This window comes from Salvelinus namaycush, chromosome 5 (genome assembly GCF_016432855.1).
Source record: "Salvelinus namaycush isolate Seneca chromosome 5, SaNama_1.0, whole genome shotgun sequence".
NCBI classification, from domain to species: Eukaryota; Metazoa; Chordata; class Actinopteri; order Salmoniformes; family Salmonidae; genus Salvelinus; species Salvelinus namaycush.
This window is the reverse complement of record NC_052311.1, coordinates 73,986,057-74,006,350: the sequence shown is the minus strand read 5'-3', so window position 1 is coordinate 74,006,350 and position 20,294 is coordinate 73,986,057. Positions and strand designations below refer to the sequence as shown.

The 20,294-nt window shown below is 43.9% G+C and overlaps 1 protein-coding gene across 1 annotated transcript in view; it reads left to right on the top strand.

Moving 5' to 3' along the window:
- col14a1a (collagen, type XIV, alpha 1a) overlaps nt 1-20,294 on the top strand; it is a 237,202-nt gene that overhangs the window by 30,073 nt on the left and 186,835 nt on the right. The window contains exons 4-5 of the mRNA XM_038995206.1: nt 2,583-2,726; nt 5,979-6,077. Of these exons, the coding sequence (XP_038851134.1) occupies nt 2,583-2,726; nt 5,979-6,077 (243 nt within the window). The remainder of the gene's footprint in view (nt 1-2,582; nt 2,727-5,978; nt 6,078-20,294) is intronic.

Genomic DNA, 20,294 nt, shown 5'->3' with positions numbered 1-20,294 from the left:
ACGTTAGCAAAAGACACCACTTTTTTACTCCACCATTTTTTTACTCCATCAGTAGCTATCACAAATTCGACCAAATAAAGATATAAATAGCCACTAACCAAGAAACAACTTCATCAGATGACAGTCTGATAACATATTTATTGTATAGCATATGTTTTGTTAGAAAAATGTGCATATTTCAGGTATAAATCATAGTTTACCATTGCAGCCACCATCACAACTCTCACCAAAGCGACTAGAATAACTACAGAGACCATCGTGTATTACCTAATTACTCATCATAAAACATTTCTTAAAAATACACAGCGTACAGCAGATGAAAGACACAGATCTTGTGAATCCAGCCAATATTTCAGATTTTCTAAGTGTTTTACAGCGAAAACACAATATAGCGTTATATTAGCTTACCACAATAGCAAACATCACAACAGCATTGATTCAAGGCAAAAATAGCGATAACGTATAAACCCCCAAAATATATTAATTTTTTCACTAACCTTCTCAGAATTCTTCAGATGACAGTCCTATAACATCATATTACACAATGCATATAGAGTTTGTTCGAAAATGTGCATATTTAGCGGCACAAATCGTGGTTATACAATGTGATTAGTGGCCAAAACTTCAAGCAATCTGTCCGGCGCCATCTTGGAGAGGCACCTATTCTAATCGAAAACTATTCATAAACTTGACTAAAAAATACAAGTTGGACAGCAAATGAAAGACAAATTAGTTCTTAATGCAATCGCTGTGTTACATTTTTTAAATTAACGTTACTTCAAGCATACAGCGTGCGCTAAAGCGAGACCGCACCGAAATTCATGGCGGAATTATTATTTGACATTTGTCAACATAAATACGAATTAACAACATAAAGATTGCTTACTATTTGCCGAGCTTCCATCAGAATCTTGGGCAAGGTGTCCTTTCTCCAGAACAATCGTCTTTTGGTTGAAAGATGTCCTCTTCTCATGTGGAAAAAGCAGCTAACGATAGCCACCCACTGGAGAGGTGTCCAACTCGTGAAAGCGCATCACAAAGAAATCCAGGAAAATCGCAATAAACTGATATAAACTGCTATAAGTCGGTTTAAATTAACTACCTTATGATGTCTTTAACAACTATAACGAATAAAAACATGACCGGAGATACAGAACTGCTAAAACGAAAGCTTTGCAGGAGGCCATTGTGATGTCCCTGATGCGCCAGGCGCACCGTTGAAAAGAACGGTACTTCCGTTCCACGGTCTTATATAGGGCCCCAGATTGCGCAATCCACTCCATTCAAATTCTCCCCGCTTACTGACATCTAGAGGAAGGCGTATGCAGTGCATGTAGCCCGATGGCTTACATGGGGACTTATAAACTGACCTCAGAACAGGGACCTCGATTTCTGAAATCTCACTCCCTGACAGGAAATGTGCTGCAGAATGAGTTCTGTTTCACTCAGAGAAATAATTCAAACGGTTTTAGAAACTAGAGTGTTTTCTATCCAATAGTAATAATAATATGCATATTGTACGAGCAAGAATTGAGTACGAGGCAGTTTAATTTGGGAACGAATTTTTACAAAGTCGAAATGGCGCCCCCCTAGTGTCAAGAAGTTAAATTCACCTGAATATGACGGGTGAAGGAAAACGTCTAGGTTAAATTCACCCTGAATATGACGGGTGAAGGAAAACGTCTAGGTTAAATTCACCCTGAATATGACGGGTGAAGGAAAACGTCTAGGTTAAATTCACCTGAATATGACGGGTGAAGGAAAACGTCTCGGTTTCAGTAAAGAAGTCACAGTAAGACCATTTGGAATTTGTGATATTTGTCCGTTTGCATTCGTAGTAGATTTCATAACGGGCAGAGCCTCAGGGCAGAAAGATCCAGACCCCAAATGATTAAAAGATAAGATTGTGTAAAACATGTGTCTCATGTGTACCTGTCCTTAAGCTTTAGAGACAATGCTGAGGTGTGAGGGATCACTTATGGTTGTCACCCCCCCCCCCCCTAACCACCACAAGCATCGTCATAGTGCACTACTACACACAACAGCCTGGACATTGAGACTTCTGGAAAAGCTTGAATGGGAAATTGATGCATTGGAATGCTTATCTGAGTCTACATGCAAAATGGCACCTCTTCCCTTTATAGTGCACTACATTTGACCAGAGCCCTATATAGAGCAGGGTTTCTCAACACCTGGTTTTATTTGGCCAACCAGGTATTTTTCATTTGTATTTTACATGTTCTATTGTTGGATATAAAATACTGCAAAAATCTGCTCCAAGTGATTTTAATTTTGGAGAAGTCTGTTCCCAAGTATTCCCACGCATAACAGAGAGACATGTAGTCATATACAAATGTAAGCAAGGTTTGAAGTCATTCTGTTTTAGTCAAACATTATATCTGGTGGGGTCACATTAGTTTGGGCTTCCTGCAGTCAATTTGCAGTCTACAAATGATTTGTAATTATGTTTTGGCCTCCATACCATCTGCTCATCTAGTCGATGATCCTGATATAGGGAATAGGATGGCGTTTTGGACGCACCCTAGGCCCCCACCCTGATTTCTCTCTCCAATCTCCAACAGGCGAAGAGAAGAAGGAGCTGCGGGTTTCGAAGGGGGATAATAAAGTGGTGATACAGGACTTTGATGCCATGAAGGAGTACCACGTCAGGGTTCTAGCTGTGAGAGGGAACCAGCAGAGCAGAGCACTACAAGGGAAGTATGCAGGTATGTAACAGACTGGTTCTATGTCATTTTGTTCCACTCATCGTATGCAGGTATGTAACAGACTGGTTCTGTGTCATTTTGTTCCACTCATAGTATGCAGGTATGTAACAGACTGGTTCTGTGTCATTTTGTTCCACTCATAGTATGCAGGTATGTAACAGACTGGTTCTGTGTCATTTTGTTCCACTCATAGTATGCAGGTATGTAACAGACTGGTTCTGTGTCATTTTGTTCCACTCATAGTATGCAGGTATGTAACAGACTGGTTCTATGTCATTTTGTTCCAGTCATAGTATGCAGGTATGTAACAGACTGGTTCTGTGTCATTTTGTTCCACTCATAGTATGCAGGTATGTAACAGACTGGTTCTGTGTCATTTTGTTCCACTCATAGTATGCAGGTATGTAACAGACTGGTTCTGTGTCATTTTGTTCCACTCATAGTATGCAGGTATGTAACAGACTGGTTCTGTGTCATTTTGTTCCACTTATAGTATGCCGGTATGTAACAGACTGGTTCTGTGTCATTTTGTTCCACTCATAGTATGCAGGTATGTAACAGACTGGTTCTGTGTCATTTTGTTCCACTCATAGTATGCAGGTATGTAACAGACTGGTTCTGTGTCATTTTGTTCCACTCATAGTATGCAGGTATGTAACAGACTGGTTCTATGTCATTTTGTTCCACTCATGGTATGCAGGTATGTAACAGACTGGTTCTGTGTCATTTTGTTCCACTCATAGTATGGAGGTATGTAACAGACTGGTTCTATGTCATTTTGTTCCAGTCATAGTATGCAGGTATGTAACAGACTGGTTCTGTGTCATTTTGTTCCACTCATAGTATGCAGGTATGTAACAGACTGGTTCTGTGTCATTTTGTTCCACTCATAGTATGCAGGTATGTAACAGACTGGTTCTGTGTCATTTTGTTCCACTCATAGTATGCAGGTATGTAACAGACTGGTTCTGTGTCATTTTGTTCCACTCATAGTATGCAGGTATGTAACAGACTGGTTCTGTGTCATTTTGTTCCACTTATAGTATGCCGGTATGCAACAGACTGGTTCTGTGTCATTTTGTTCCACTTATAGTATGCAGGTATGTAACAGACTGGTTCTGTGTCATTTTGTTCCACTTATAGTATGCCGGTATGTAACAGACTGGTTCTGTGTCATTTTGTTCCACTCATAGTATGCAGGTATGTAACAGACTGGTTCTGTGTCATTTTGTTCCACTTATAGTATGCAGGTATGTAACAGACTGGTCATTTTGTTCCACTCATAGTATGCAGGTATGTAACAGACTGGTTCTGTGTCATTTTGTTCCACTTATAGTATGCAGGTATGTAACAGACTGGTGCTGTGTCATTTTGTTCCACTCATAGTATGCAGGTATGTAACAGACCGGTTCTGTGTCATTTTGTTCCACTTATAGTATGCAGGTATGTAACAGACTGGTTCTGTGTCATTTTGTTCCAGTCATAGTATGCAGGTATGTAACAGACTGGTTCTGTGTCATTTTGTTCCAGTCATAGTATGCAGGTATGTAACAGACTGGTTCTGTGTCATTTTGTTCCACTCATAGTATGCAGGTATGTAACAGACTGGTTCTGTGTCATTTTGTTCCACTCATAGTATGCAGGTATGTAACAAACTGGTTCTGTGTCATTTTGTTCCACTCATAGTATGCAGGTATGTAACAGACTGGTTCTGTGTCATTTTGTTCCACTCATAGTATGCAGGTATGTAACAGACTGGTTCTGTGTCATTTTGTTCCACTCATAGTATGCAGGTATGTAACAGACTGGTTCTGTGTCATTTTGTTCCACTCATAGTATGCAGGTATGTAACAGACTGGTTCTGTGTCATTTTGTTCCACTCATAGTATGCAGGTATGTAACAGACTGGTTCTGTGTCATTTTGTTCCACTCATAGTATGCAGGTATGTAACAGACTGGTTCTGTGTCATTTTGTTCCACTTATAGTATGCAGGTATGTAACAGACTGGTTCTGTGTCATTTTGTTCCACTTATAGTATGCAGGTATGTAACAGACTGGTTCTGTGTCATTTTGTTCCACTTATAGTATGCAGGTATGTAACAGACTGGTTCTGTGTCATTTTGTTCCACTTATAGTATGCAGGTATGTAAAAGACTGGTCATTTTGTTCCACTTATAGTATGCCGGTATGTAACAGACTGGTTCTGTGTCATTTTGTTCCACTTATAGTATGCAGGTATGTAACAGACTGGTTCTGTGTCATTTTGTTCCACTTATAGTATGCAGGTATGTAACAGACTGGTTATGTGTCATTTTGTTCCACTTATAGTATGCAGGTATGTAACAGACTGGTTATGTGTCATTTTGTTCCACTCATAGTATGCAGGTATGTAACAGACTGGTTCTGTGTCATTTTGTTCCAGTCATAGTATGCAGGTATGTAACAGACTGGTTCTGTGTCATTTTGTTCCACTCATAGTATGCAGGTATGTAACAGACTGGTTCTGTGTCATTTTGTTCCACTCATAGTATGCAGGTATGTAACAGACTGGTTCTGTGTCATTTTGTTCCACTCATAGTATGCAGGTATGTAACAGACTGGTTCTGTGTCATTTTGTTCCACTCATAGTATGCAGGTATGTAACAGACTGGTTCTGTGTCATTTTGTTCCAGTCATAGTATGCAGGTATGTAACAGACTGGTTCTGTGTCATTTTGTTCCACTCATAGTATGCAGGTATGTAACAGACTGGTTCTGTGTCATTTTGTTCCACTTATAGTATGCAGGTATGTAACAGACTGGTTCTGTGTCATTTTGTTCCACTTATAGTATGCAGGTATGTAACAGACTGGTTCTGTGTCATTTTGTTCCACTTATAGTATGCCACATTCATAGCATTGCTTTTGAAGACAGATCGTTCTTATACAACAGTAAAAACACAACACATTTAAATACATGTATTCTGGAATGAATAAGTAGCTTTTTAAACAGTCAATAACATGTCAATACCCTCCTGCCCAAATCTGGAGGTTGTCTCTGAAACCTGACAGAGGCTCTACTAAAGTATGTTCCATTGAATGCTGTCTGGCTGGCCTGGCATCGTGAATTTCTGTGCTGTGAGGGGAGAGGAGGAGTGGTTGTTGAAAGAGCAGAGAACCTTCAGGTTTTTAATGGATCTCTTCACTAAGGTTTGGGTCTCTGTCCTATAGAGTGAATGAGGGTTTTAATGTATTTCTCTACTCTGTGCCTCAGCTGAAGACCTGGAGGGTGAGGGAGGAGAGGGTGAGAGCACAATGCCTCTGAGACTTGATGACACCAGAGGCACTGAGGAGATCAACGAGATATCTGGAGGTAAGACTGACTGGATGGATACCTGGTCTGACTGGCTGGCTGGCTGTTTAGCTAGATGGCTGGTGGTCTGGCTGGTTGCCTGGTTTGGCTGGCTGTCACTAGACTGTTAATGTTACTGCGAGACAGTGGGTAAATGACCAAATATGATGCAGACTCTCTCTCTCTCTCTCTCTCTCTCTCTCTCTCTCTCTCTCTCTCTCTCTCTCTCTCTCTCTCTCTCTCTCTCTCTCTCTCTCTCTCTCTCTCTCTCTCTCTCTCTCTCTCTCTCTCTCTCTCTCTCTCTCTCTCTCTCTACAAGCTGGCTATGAATATCTGTCTGGTTGTTCGGTTGTCAGACAAAATGCTCCTTTTTATCACTGTGAAATATTTGACCCTCTTTTCCATTAAATGTGAGAATAGGACGGAATGCCTTTGCTTTGGTCTTTATGGGTTCTAGAATGTTGGCAGAGTTCTATTTAACTCTGATCTGTTTAGCATAATATGCAGGTTGGCAGGATGGACGGGGAGGGATCAGGGTCGTAATCTCGCCAAAAAAGACACACAACAATTTCGATGTGGCAGGCAGACTCTTCAACTTATACTGGTGATTATGTGTTATTATAATGATTGTTTTTAAAGTATTGACATTTCTGCTGTTACTAAGACCATGGCGTACACAGAGAGGTTGATGCCTTGGTAGGGTCCATGTTATTATAGGGTACGAATGGAATGTGGGTTTGTGGTTTGAGGTCACTACTCAGTAAGGGGGCAAGTGATTTGGGGTGTTGTTTGAACATCTGTGGTATTATCGTTGGAGGAATAACCGTCTGTATCCATCACTATGTGAAATGTTGAGTTATTTTCAGAAGCTACCGGGCGAACTGATCAGTAAGGTTCTAGACCAGGGGTGTTACAGCCTGAGTCTGGAGGACAACTGGCTGTCCCAGGTCTAAATCAGGCCTTGATTAGAGGGGAAGAGTTAACATCAGCAGTGGAACTGGCTGTCCCAGGTCTAAATCAGGCCCTGATTAGAGGGGAAGAGTTAACATCAGCAGTGGAACTGGCTGTCCCAGGTCTAAATCAGGCCTTGATTAGAGGGGAAGAGTTAACATCAGCAGTGGAACTGGCTGTCCCAGGTCTAAATCAGGCCCTGATTAGAGGGGAAGAGTTAACATCAGCAGTGGAACTGGCTGTCCCAGGTCTAAATCAGGCCCTGATTAGAGGGGAAGAGTTAACATCAGCAGTGGAACTGGCTGTCCCAGGTCTAAATCAGGCCCTGATTAGAGGGGAAGAGTTAACATCAGCAGTGGAACTGGCTTCAGGTCCAGATTTTCTGTTCTGTCCTGCCTCCAACAGTGAGTTGGACTGGGCTGTTGGCTGATGACTCCACCACTAGATCCCAACAGTGAGTTGGACTGGTACTATTGGCTGATGACTCCACCACTAGATCCCAACAGTGAGTTGGACTGGTACTATTGGCTGATGACTCCACCACTAGATCCCAACAGTGAGTTGGACTGGCCTGTTGGCTGATGACTCCACCACTAGATCCCAACAGTGAGTTGGACTGGTACTATTGGCTGATGACTCCACCACTAGATCCCAACAGTGAGTTGGACTGGCCTGTTGGCTGATGACTCCACCACTAGATCCCAACAGTGAGTTGGACTGGTACTATTGGCTGATGACTCCACCACTAGATCCCAACAGTGAGTTGGACTGGTACTATTGGCTGATGACTCCACCACTAGATCCCAACAGTGAGTTGGACTGGTACTATTGGCTGATGACTCCACCACTAGATCCCAACAGTGAGTTGGACTGGTACTATTGGCTGATGACTCCACCACTAGATCCCAACAGTGAGTTGGACTGGCCTGTTGGCTGATGACTCTACCACTAGATCCAAACAGTGAGTTGGACTGGGCTGTTGGCTGATGACTCCACCACTAGATCCCAACAGTGAGTTGGACTGGTACTATTGGCTGATGACTCCACCACTAGATCCCAACAGTGAGTTGGACTGGTACTATTGGCTGATGACTCCACCACTAGATCCCAACAGTGAGTTGGACTGGCCTGTTGGCTGATGACTCCACCACTAGATCCCAACAGTGAGTTGGACTGGTACTATTGGCTGATGACTCCACCACTAGATCCCAACAGTGAGTTGGACTGGTACTATTGGCTGATGACTCCACCACTAGATCCCAACAGTGAGTTGGACTGGTACTATTGGCTGATGACTCCACCACTAGATCCCAACAGTGAGTTGGACTGGTACTATTGGCTGATGACTCCACCACTAGATCCCAACAGTGAGTTGGACTGGTACTATTGGCTGATGACTCCACCACTAGATCCCAACAGTGAGTTGGACTGGTACTATTGGCTGATGACTCCACCACTAGATCCCAACAGTGAGTTGGACTGGCCTGTTGGCTGATGACTCTACCACTAGATCCAAACAGTGAGTTGGACTGGTACTATTGGCTGATGACTCCACCACTAGATCCCAACAGTGAGTTGGACTGGTACTATTGGCTGATGACTCCACCACTAGATCCCAACAGTGAGTTGGACTGGTACTGTTGGCTGATGACTCCACCACTAGATCCAAACAGTGAGTTGGACTGGCCTGTTGGCTGATGACTCCACCACTTGATCCCAACAGTGAGTTGGACTGGTACTATTGGCTGATGACTCCACCACTAGATCCCAACAGTGAGTTGGACTGGCCTGTTGGCTGATGGAGTCACAGGAAAGGCTGGAGCTGATAGAGAGAGGTGTCTGTTCCTCAGTCACAGGAAAGGCTGGAGCTGATAGAGAGAGGTGTCTGTTCCTCAGTCACAGGAAAGGCTGGAGCTGATAGAGAGAGGTGTCTGTTCCTCAGTCACAGGAAAGGCTGGAGCTGATAGAGAGAGGTGTCTGTTCCTCAGTCAGAGGAAAGGCTGGGGCTGATAGAGAGAGGTGTCTGTTCCTCAGTCACAGGAAAGGCTGGAGCTGATAGAGAGAGGTGTCTGTTCCTCAGTCACAGGAAAGGCTGGAGCTGATAGAGAGAGATGTGTCTGTTCCTCAGTCAGAGGAAAGGCTGGAGCTGATAGAGAGATGTGTCTGTTCCTCAGTCAGAGGAAAGGCTGGAGCTGATAGAGAGATGTGTCTGTTCCTCAGTCAGAGGAAAGGCTGGAGCTGATAGAGAGATGTGTCTGTTCCTCAGTCAGAGGAAAGGCTGGAGCTGATAGAGAGAGGTGTCTGTTCCTCAGTCAGAGGAAAGGCTGGAGCTGATAGAGAGAGGTGTCTGTTCCTCAGTCAGAGGAAAGGCTGGAGCTGATAGAGAGAGGTGTCTGTTCCTCAGTCAGAGGAAAGGTTGGAGCTAATAGAGAGAGATGCCTGCTCGTCAGAGAGACTGTATAGAGATTACTTGCATCCCAAATGGCACCCTATTCCCTATATAGTGCACTACTTTTGACCAGATCCCTATGAGCCCTGATCAGAAATTGTGCACTGCAAAATGAAAAGGGAGCCATTTGGATCGGAGCCATAGAGTTCTCCTGGGTGACATTGCATCTGGTCCGACCAGGAAGAGGACACTGCCTTGTCTCTTCACCCACAGATAGTCCTGGCCTGGCTGGCCTGCTGGCTGATATAGACATTGAATAATAATGTGGGATTTATACCACAGAAGGTAATCATGTAGCTGCATTCACATTAGATAGGTGTCTGGTCACTGTGGTGTCAGATTACACATGACTGGTGATGTTCTGAATGTATTAGGATTGGTTTGTCATCACTGTGGTGTCAGATTACACATGACTGATGATGTTCTGAATGTATTAGGATTGGTTTGTCATCACTGTGGTGTCAGATTACACATGACTGATGATGTTCTGAATGTATTAGGATTGGTTTGTCATCACTGTGGTGTCAGATTACATATGACTGATGATGTTCTGAATGTATTAGGATTGGTTTGTCATCACTGTGGTGTCAGATTACACATGACTGGTGATGTTCTGAATGTATTAGGATTGGTTTGTCATCACTATGGTGTCAGATTACACATGACTGATGATGTTCTGAATGTATTAGGATTGGTTTGTCATCACTGTGGTTATACATGAGATAGTTGTACACTTTATCCCTGAGGTTGGAATGGAATAATATAGAAATGTACTGGAACCTCTATAGCTCGTTACCAAGGCTGTGAATCATGTGTTAAATTATAGCTGCGGTACAACACTTTTACCAGTACTTCCTACTTCCTACTTCCTACGTCCTACACTGACATTCAGATTCAAGTGTTTGTTCGAGATTTCATTTCATCCCCGTGGAAACAGAAGTCTTGAAATTCCCTCTTAATCTCCATCTGATTGAACAACAGAGTGTTGTGAGTTTAGTTTCAGTGCAGATGAAGTCAGAGGGTTGGCAGCTCTCCACACTGTAATCACTAACACCATATGATCAACACTGTAATCACTAACACCATATGATCCACACTGTAATCACTAACACCATATGATCCACACTGTAATCACTAACACCATATGATCCACACTGTATCACTAACACCATATGATCCACACTGTAATCACTAACACCATATGATCCACACTGTAATCACTAACACCATATGATCAACACTGTAATCACTAACACCATATGATCCACACTGTAATCACTAACACCATATGATCCACACTGTAATCACTAACACCATATGATCCACACTGTAATCACTAACACCATATGATCCACACTGTAATCACTAACACCATATGATCCACACTGTAATCACTAACACCATATGATCCACACTGTAATCACTAACACCATATGATCCACACTGTAATCACTAACACCATATGATCCACACTGTAATCACTAACACCATATGATCCACACTGTAATCACTAACACCATATGATCCACACTGTAATCACTAACACCATATGATCCACACTGTAATCACTAACACCATATGATCAACACTGTAATCACTAACACCATATGATCCACACTGTAATCACTAACACCATATGATCCACACTGTAATCACTAACACCATATGATCCACACTGTAATCACTAACACCATATGATCAACACTGTAATCACTAACACCATATGATCAACACTGTAATCACTAACACCATATGATCCACACTGTAATCACTAACACCATATGATCCACACTGTAATCACTAACACCATATGATCAACACTGTAATCACTAACACCATATGATCAACACTGTAATCACTAACACCATATGATCCACACTGTAATCACTAACACCATATGATCCACACTGTAATCACTAACACCATATGATCCACACTGTAATCACTAACACCATATGATCCACACTGTAATCACTAACACCATATGATCCACACTGTAATCACTAACACCATATGATCAACACTGTAATCACTAACACCATATGATCAACACTGTAATCACTAACACCATATGATCAACACTGTAATCACTAACACCATATGATCCACTCTGTAATCACTAACACCATATGATCCACACTGTAATCACTAACACCATATGATCCACACTGTAATCACTAACACCATATGATCCACACTGTAATCACTAACACCATATGATCCACACTGTAATCACTAACACCATATGATCCACACTGTAATCACTAACACCATATGATCAACACTGTAATCACTAACACCATATGATCAACACTGTAATCACTAACACCATATGATCCACACTGTAATCACTAACACCATATGATCCACAGTGTAATCACTAACACCATATGATCCACAGTGTAATCACTAACACCATATGATCCACACTGTAATCACTAACACCATATGATCCACAGTGTAATCACTAACACCATATGATCCACACTGTAATCACTAACACCATATGATCAACACTGTAATCACTAACACCATATGATCAACACTGTAATCACTAACACCATATGATCCACACTGTAATCACTAACACCATATGATCAACACTGTAATCACTAACACCATATGATCCACACTGTAATCACTAACACCATATGATCAACACTGTAATCACTAACACCATATGATCAACACAACCACAAGTCACCAGTCCCGGATCTACAGTCTATTATTTTATACTGCCATATATATTACACATTGTTGGAATAGTTATACTGCCATATATATTACACATTGTTGGAATAGTTATACTACCATATATATTACACATTGTTGTAATAGTTATACTGCCATATATATTACACATTGTTGTAATAGTTATACTGCCATATATATTGCGCATTGTTGTAACAGATTTATACTGCCATATATATTACACATTGTTGTAATATAGTTATACTGCCATATATATTACACATTGTTGTAACAGATTTATACTGCCATATATATTACACATTGTTGTAATAGAGTTATACTGCCATATATATTACACATTGTTGTAATATACTTATACTGCCATATATATTACACATTGTTGTAAAAGAGTTATACTGCCATATATATTACACATTGTTGTAATAGTTATACTACCATATATATTACACATTGTTGTAACAGAGTTATACTGCCATATATATTACACATTGTTGTAACAGAGTTATACTGCCATATATATTACACATTGTTGTAACAGAGTTATACTGCCATATATATTACACATTGTTGTAACAGAGTTATACTGCCATATATATTACACCTTGTTGTAACAGTGTTATACTGTCATATATATTACACATTGTTGTAATAGAGTTATACTGCCATATATATTAAGCATTGTTGTAACAGAGTTATACTGCCATATATATTAAGCATTGTTGTAACAGAGTTATACTGCCATATATATTACACATTGTTGTAACAGAGTTATACTGCCATATATATTACACATTGTTGTAACAGAGTTATACTGCCATATATATTACACATTGTTGTAACAGAGTTATACTACCATATATATTACACATTGTTGTAACAGAGTTATACTGCCATATATATTACACATTGTTGTACCAGAGTTATACTGCCATATATATTACACATTGTTGTACCAGAGTTATACTGCCATATATATTACACATTGTTGTACCAGAGTTATACTGCCATATATATTACACATTGTTGTACCAGAGTTATACTGCCATATATATTACACCTTGTTGTAAAAGAGTTATACTGCCATATATATTACACATTGTTGTACCAGAGTTATACTGCCATATATATTACACATTGTTGTACCAGAGTTATACTGCCATATCTACTATGTTCCTCTCTTTTTCATCTGAACAAAACTTGCTACTGCACAATGGCAGCCACCCAGGGAGTAGCAGAAAGGTCTTTCCTATATAGTGCACTACGTTTGACCAGAGCCCTATGGGGACCCTATTCCCTATGTAGTGCACTACTTTTGACCAGAGGCTATGGGGACCCTATTCCCTTTATAGTGCACTACTTTTCACCAGAGCCCTATGGGGACCCTATTCCCTATGTAGTGCACTACTTTTCACCAGAGCCTGTGGGGATCCTATAAAGGGAAGCGGGGGCCATTTTGACCAGAGCCTGTGGGGACCCTATAAAGGGAAGCGGGTGCCATTTTGACCAGAGCCTGTGGGGACCCTATAAAGGGAAGCGGGGGCCATTTTGACCAGAGCCTGTGGGGATCCTATAAAGGGAAGCGGGGGCCATTTTGACCAGAGCCTGTGGGGACCCTATAAAGGGAAGCGGGGGCCATTTTGACCAGAGCCTGTGGGGACCCTATAAAGGGAAGCGGGGGCCATTTTGACCAGAGCCTGTGGGGACCCTATAAAGGGAAGCGGGGCCATTTTGACCAGATCCTGTGAGGACCCTATAAAGGGAAGCGGCGGCCATTTTGACCAGAGCCTGTGGGGATCCTATAAAGGGAAGCGGGGGCCATTTTGACCAGAGCCTGTGGGGACCCTATAAAGGGAAGCGGGGGCCATTTTGACCAGAGCCTGTGGGGATCCTATAAAGGGAAGCGGGGGCCATTTTGACCAGAGCCTGTGGGGATCCTATAAAGGGAAGCGGGGGCCATTTTGACCAGAGCCTGTGGGGACCCTATAAAGGGAAACGGGGGCCATTTTGACCAGAGCCTGTGGGGATCCTATAAAGGGAAGCGGGGGCCATTTTGACCAGAGCCTGTGGGGACCCTATAAAGGGAAGCGGGGGCCATTTTGACCAGAGCCTGTGGGGACCCTATAACGGGTAGCTGGGGCCATTTTGACCAGAGCCTGTGGGGACCCTATAAAGGGAAGCGGGGGCCATTTTGACCAGAGCCTGTGGGGACCCTATAAAGGGAAGCGGGGGCCATTTTGACCAGAGGCTGTGGGGACCCTATAAAGGGAAGGGGGGGCCATTTTGATTGCACACATTGTGCTTTGTGTTTCTTTGACACCACATCAGAGAGACATCTGACTGAATAACTATTCAAAATACTGTCTATTTGTCCTCCGCTTTGTTGATAGTCTTTGCAGAGTTATTGGAGGTAGGAGGGAGGGAGGGAAGGAGGTAGACAAAAGGGGGAGAGACTGTTATTGTTTTTGCTAGAAATTGACTGGGTCATTGGTTCAGTATCAGTTTTTGGGGGAGCTGCCGGACCTGGTTAATGTTTGATTGAATATCCGTGTGTGTGTGTGTGTGTGTGTGTGTGTGTGTGTGTGTGTGTGTGTGTGTGTGTGTGTGTGTGTGTGTGTGTGTGTGTGTGTGTGTGTGTGTGTGTGTGTGTGTGTGTGTGTGTGTGTGTGTGTGTGAGAAACTATGACTCCAGGGCGAGCCTGTGGGATTGGGATACCAGTGATGTGATCACTGCAGTATTAAGGATTGTTGCCTCGAGGGCAGCTCTGAGGGGTGACTACAAACCAAATGGAAGCTGGGAAGTTGTTATTCTGGTCATTGATTGCATTTTCTTTCAGCAAATTGAATCCACTTTAAAATGATTGTGATTTTGAGTCTTGTAACAAACAGATGCAGAACTGTAAATCACAATGTCACGGCCGTCAAAAGAAGTGGACCAAAGCGCAGCGTGGTGAGTGTACATTATCCGTTTATTATAGAAATGACGCCAACAAAACAATAAACCATACAAAAAGACCGTGAAGCTTAAGGGCAATAGTGCCACAAACAAAGACAACTTCCAAACCCAAAATAGAGACATAAAAAGCTCTCTAAGGTCAGGGCGTGACACTCAAGCCCTGATAACATATTTATTGATTTGGACGAGAGGTGAAGTTACTCCCTGTTCTGGTTGTCTGTTGCAACCTGAATGACAGAAATCATGTGGTAATCTAGTTTTTAGCAGTGAGCTGAAAGTTTTCTCCATTGACATATTGAATTAAATACCCACCCGGATGTAGCTTCTCCAACATCCAACAAATCACTTCTGACGGGCCGTGCTAATATTGTTCCACTGTGAATGGAACAGGAACCCCAAAAATATCCTTCTCCAATATCTATCATGTGTAAACTCTTATAACCCTTATGGATTGTAGTTATACAGCTGTGGAGCTAACTAGGTGTTTAGGGCCTCCAAAAACAAATGACTCCATCCATTAATGAGAACATAGAGATCTAATAGATGACTCCATAATGACCTCTTTCCTTAAACTCCACACACCTCCAGTGATGCGACACACACACACACACACACACACACACACACACACACACACACACACACACACACACACACACACACACACACACACACACACACACACACACACACACACACACACACACACACACACACATTGTTGGATTGTTGACAGTTGAGATAGAGGGCGATGGTTTCTTCTCCACATCCATCAGTAGCACTGTGTGTAGGGAGGACAGAGAAACCAGTAAAGGCTCTGATATTTATAGACCAGTTCATTTCTAACATGATCATTTATTTAGTCTCTCCCTGATCATGAATTATCTCTGAGAGCTAACCACATCCCAGCTCAGGGTTTAACCAGACTTCTAACAGCTAACCACAGCCCAGATCAGGGTTTAACCAGCCTTCTATCAGCTAACCACATCCCAGCTCAGGGTTTAACCAGCCTTCTAACAGCTAACCACAGCCCAGCTCAGGGTTTAACCAGCCTTTTAACAGCTAACCACAGCCCAGATCAGGGTTTAACCAGCCTTCTGAGAGCTAACCACATCCCAGCTCAGGGTTAACCAGCCTTCTATCAGCTAACCACATCCCAGCTCAGGGTTTAACCAGCCTTCTAACAGCTAACCACAGCCCAGCTCAGGGTTTAACCAGCCTTCTAACAGCTAACCACAGCCCAGATCAGGGTTTAACCAGCCTTCTATCAGCTAACCACATCCCAGCTCAGGGTTTAACCAGCCTTCTAACAGCTAACCACATCCCAGCTCAGGGTTTAACCAGCCTTCTAACAGCTAACCACAGCCCAGATCAGGGTTTAACCAGCCTTCTGAGAGCTAACCACATCCCAGCTCAGGGTTAACCAGCCTTCTATCAGCTAACCACATCCCAGCTCAGGGTTTAACCAGCCTTCTATCAGCTAACCACATCCCAGCTCAGGGTTTAACCAGACTTCTAACAGCTAACCACATCCCAGCTCAGGGTTTAACCAGCCTTCTAACAGCTAACCACATCCCAGCTCAGGGTTTAACCAGCCTTCTAACAGCTAACCACAGCCCAGATCAGGGTTTAACCAGCCTTCTGAGAGCTAACCACATCCCAGCTCAGGGTTTAAACAGCCTTCTATCAGCTAACCACATCCCAGCTCAGGGTTTAACCAGCCTTCTATCAGCTAACCACAGCCCAGCTCAGGGTTTAACCAGCCTTCTGAGAGCTAACCACAGCCCAGCTCAGGGTTTAACCAGCCTTCTATCAGCTAACCACATCCCAGCTCAGGGTTTAACCAGCCTTCTGAGAGCTAACCACAGCCCAGCTCAGGGTTTAACCAGCCTTCTATCAGCTAACCACATCCCAGCTCAGGGTTTAACCAGCCTTCTGAGAGCTAACCACAGCCCAGCTCAGGGTTTAACCAGCCTTCTATCAGCTAACCACAGCCCAGATCAGGGTTTAACCAGCCTTCTATCAGCTAACCACATCCCAGCTCAGGGTTTAACCAGCCTTCTAACAGCTAACCACATCCCAGCTCAGGGTTTAACCAGCCTTCTAACAGCTAACCACAGCCCAGATCAGGGTTTAACCAGCCTTCTGAGAGCTAACCACATCCCAGCTCAGGGTTAACCAGCCTTCTATCAGCTAACCACATCCCAGCTCAGGGTTTAACCAGCCTTCTATCAGCTAACCACATCCCAGCTCAGGGTTTAACCAGACTTCTAACAGCTAACCACATCCCAGCTCAGGGTTTAACCAGCCTTCTAACAGCTAACCACATCCCAGCTCAGGGTTTAACCAGCCTTCTAACAGCTAACCACAGCCCAGATCAGGGTTTAACCAGCCTTCTGAGAGCTAACCACATCCCAGCTCAGGGTTTAAACAGCCTTCTATCAGCTAACCACAGCCCAGCTCAGGGTTTAACCAGCCTTCTGAGAGCTAACCACAGCCCAGCTCAGGGTTTAACCAGCCTTCTATCAGCTAACCACATCCCAGCTCAGGGTTTAACCAGCCTTCTGAGAGCTAACCACAGCCCAGCTCAGGGTTTAACCAGCCTTCTATCAGCTAACCACATCCCAGCTCAGGGTTTAACCAGCCTTCTGAGAGCTAACCACAGCCCAGCTCAGGGTTTAACCAGCCTTCTATCAGCTAACCACATCCCAGCTCAGGGTTTAACCAGCCTTCTGAGAGCTAACCACCGCCCAGCTCAGGGTTTAACCAGCCTTCTAACAGCTAACCACAGCCCAGCTCAGGGTTTAACCAGCCTTCTAACAGCTAACCACATCCCAGATCAGGGTTTAACCAGCCTTCTAACAGCTAACCACAGCCCAGCTCAGGGTTTAACCAGCCTTCTAACAGCTAACCACAGCCCAGCTCAGGGTTTAACCAGCCTTCTATCAGCTAACCACAGCCCAGCTCAGGGTTTAACCAGCCTTCTGAGAGCTAACCACAGCCCAGCTCAGGGTTTAACCAGCCTTCTGAGAGCTAACCACATCCCAGCTCAGGGTTTAACCAGCCTTCTAACAGCTAACCACAGCCCAGATCAGGGTATAACCAGCCTTCTAACAGCTAACCACAGCCCAGCTCAGGGTTTAACCAGCCTTCTATCAGCTAACCACAGCCCAGCTCAGGGTTTAACCAGCCTTCTGAGAGCTAACCACATCCCAGCTCAGGGTTTAACCAGCCTTCTAACAGCTAACCACAGCCCAGATCAGGGTATAACCAGCCTTCTGAGAGCTAACCACATCCCAGCTCAGGGTTTAACCAGCCTTCTAACAGCTAACCACATCCCAGCTCAGGGTTTAACCAGCCTTCTAACAGCTAACCAGAGCCCAGCTCAGGGTTTAACCAGCCTTCTGAGTCTGATGAGGCTACAGAGCGAGAGAGAGAGAGGAGTCTGATGAGGCTACAGAGAGAGAGAGGAGTCTGATGAGGCTACAGAGAGAGAGAGGAGTCTGATGAGGCTACAGAGAGAGAGAGGAGTCTGATGAGACTACAGAGAGAGAGAGGAGTCTGATGAGGCTACAGAGAGAGAGAGGAGTCTGATGAGGCTACAGAGAGAGAGAGAGAGGAGTCTGATGAGGCTACAGAGAGAGAGAGGAGTCTGATGAGACTACAGAGAGAGAGAGGAGTCTGATGAGGCTACAGAGAGAGAGAGAGGTCTGAGAGAGATGGATGGATGGATTAATAGATACAGCTTCTTCTGTGGTCCCTGTGGGTCTCAGTCATCCCAAATAGCTACAATCCAATCAAATCCACATTCCCACCCCTGGTTAGCCAAATTTGGCTTAAAAAGCCAAACGTATCACAATATCTGCCAATTCATTTCCAGCAATATTTCCCCAGTACGTCTGTTGGGTGCGCACATTTGTCTATCATTCACTTTGTGTAGCCAGTTAGCGATCATGATAACTGTCTTCTGGGTAGACAGAAGACAAGATGGCGCCGGAAGAAATGGCAGCCGTTATACAGGCACCCAACCAATTGTGCTATTATATGGGGGGGTTTTCGCGTTATTTGTAACTTATTTTATACATAATGTTTCTGCCACCGTATCTTACGGCAAAAAAGAGCTTCTGGATATCAGGACAGCAATCACTCACCTCGGATTAGACTGAGAGCTTCCGGATATCAGGACAGCGATCACTCACCTCGGAATAGACTGAGAGCTTCCGGATATCAGGACAGCGATCACTCACCTCGGATTAGACTGAGAGCTTCCGGATATCAGGACAGCGATCACTCACCTCGGAATAGACTGAGAGCTTCCGGATATCAGGACAGCGATCACTCACCTCGGAATAGACTGAGAGCTTCCGGATATCAGGACAGCGATCACTCACCTCGGATTAGACTGAGAGCTTCCGGATATCAGGACAGCGATCACTCACCTCGGAATAGACTGAGAGCTTCCGGATATCAGGACAGCGATCACTCACCTCGGAATAGACTGAGAGCTTCCGGATATCAGGACAGCGATCACTCACCTCGGAATAGACTTAGAGCTTCCGGATATCAGGACAGCGATCACTCACCTCGGAATAGACTGAGAGCTTCCGGATATCAGGACAGCGATCACTCACCTCGGAATAGACTGAGAGCTTCCGGATATCAGGACAGCGATCACTCACATCGGATTAGACTGAGAGCTTCCGGATATCAGGACAGCGATCACTCACCTCGGAATAGACTGAGAGCTTCCGGATATCAGGACAGCGATCACTCACCTCGGAATAGACTGAGAGCTTCTGGATATCAGGACAGCGATCACTCACCTCGGAATAGACTGAGAGCTTCTGGATATCAGGACAGCGATCACTCACCTCGGATTAGACTGAGAGCTTCCGGATATCAGGACAGCGATCACTCACCTCGGATTAGACTGAGAGCTTCTGGATATCAGGACAGCGATCACTCACCTCGGATTAGACTGAGAGCTTCTGGATATCAGGACAGCGATCACTCACCTCGGATTAGACTGAGAGCTTCCGGATATCAGGACAGCGATCACTCACCTCGGAATAGACTGAGAGCTTCCGGATATCAGGACAGCGATCACTCACCTCGGAATAGACTGAGAGCTTCCGGATATCAGGACAGCGATCACTCACCTCGGATTAGACTG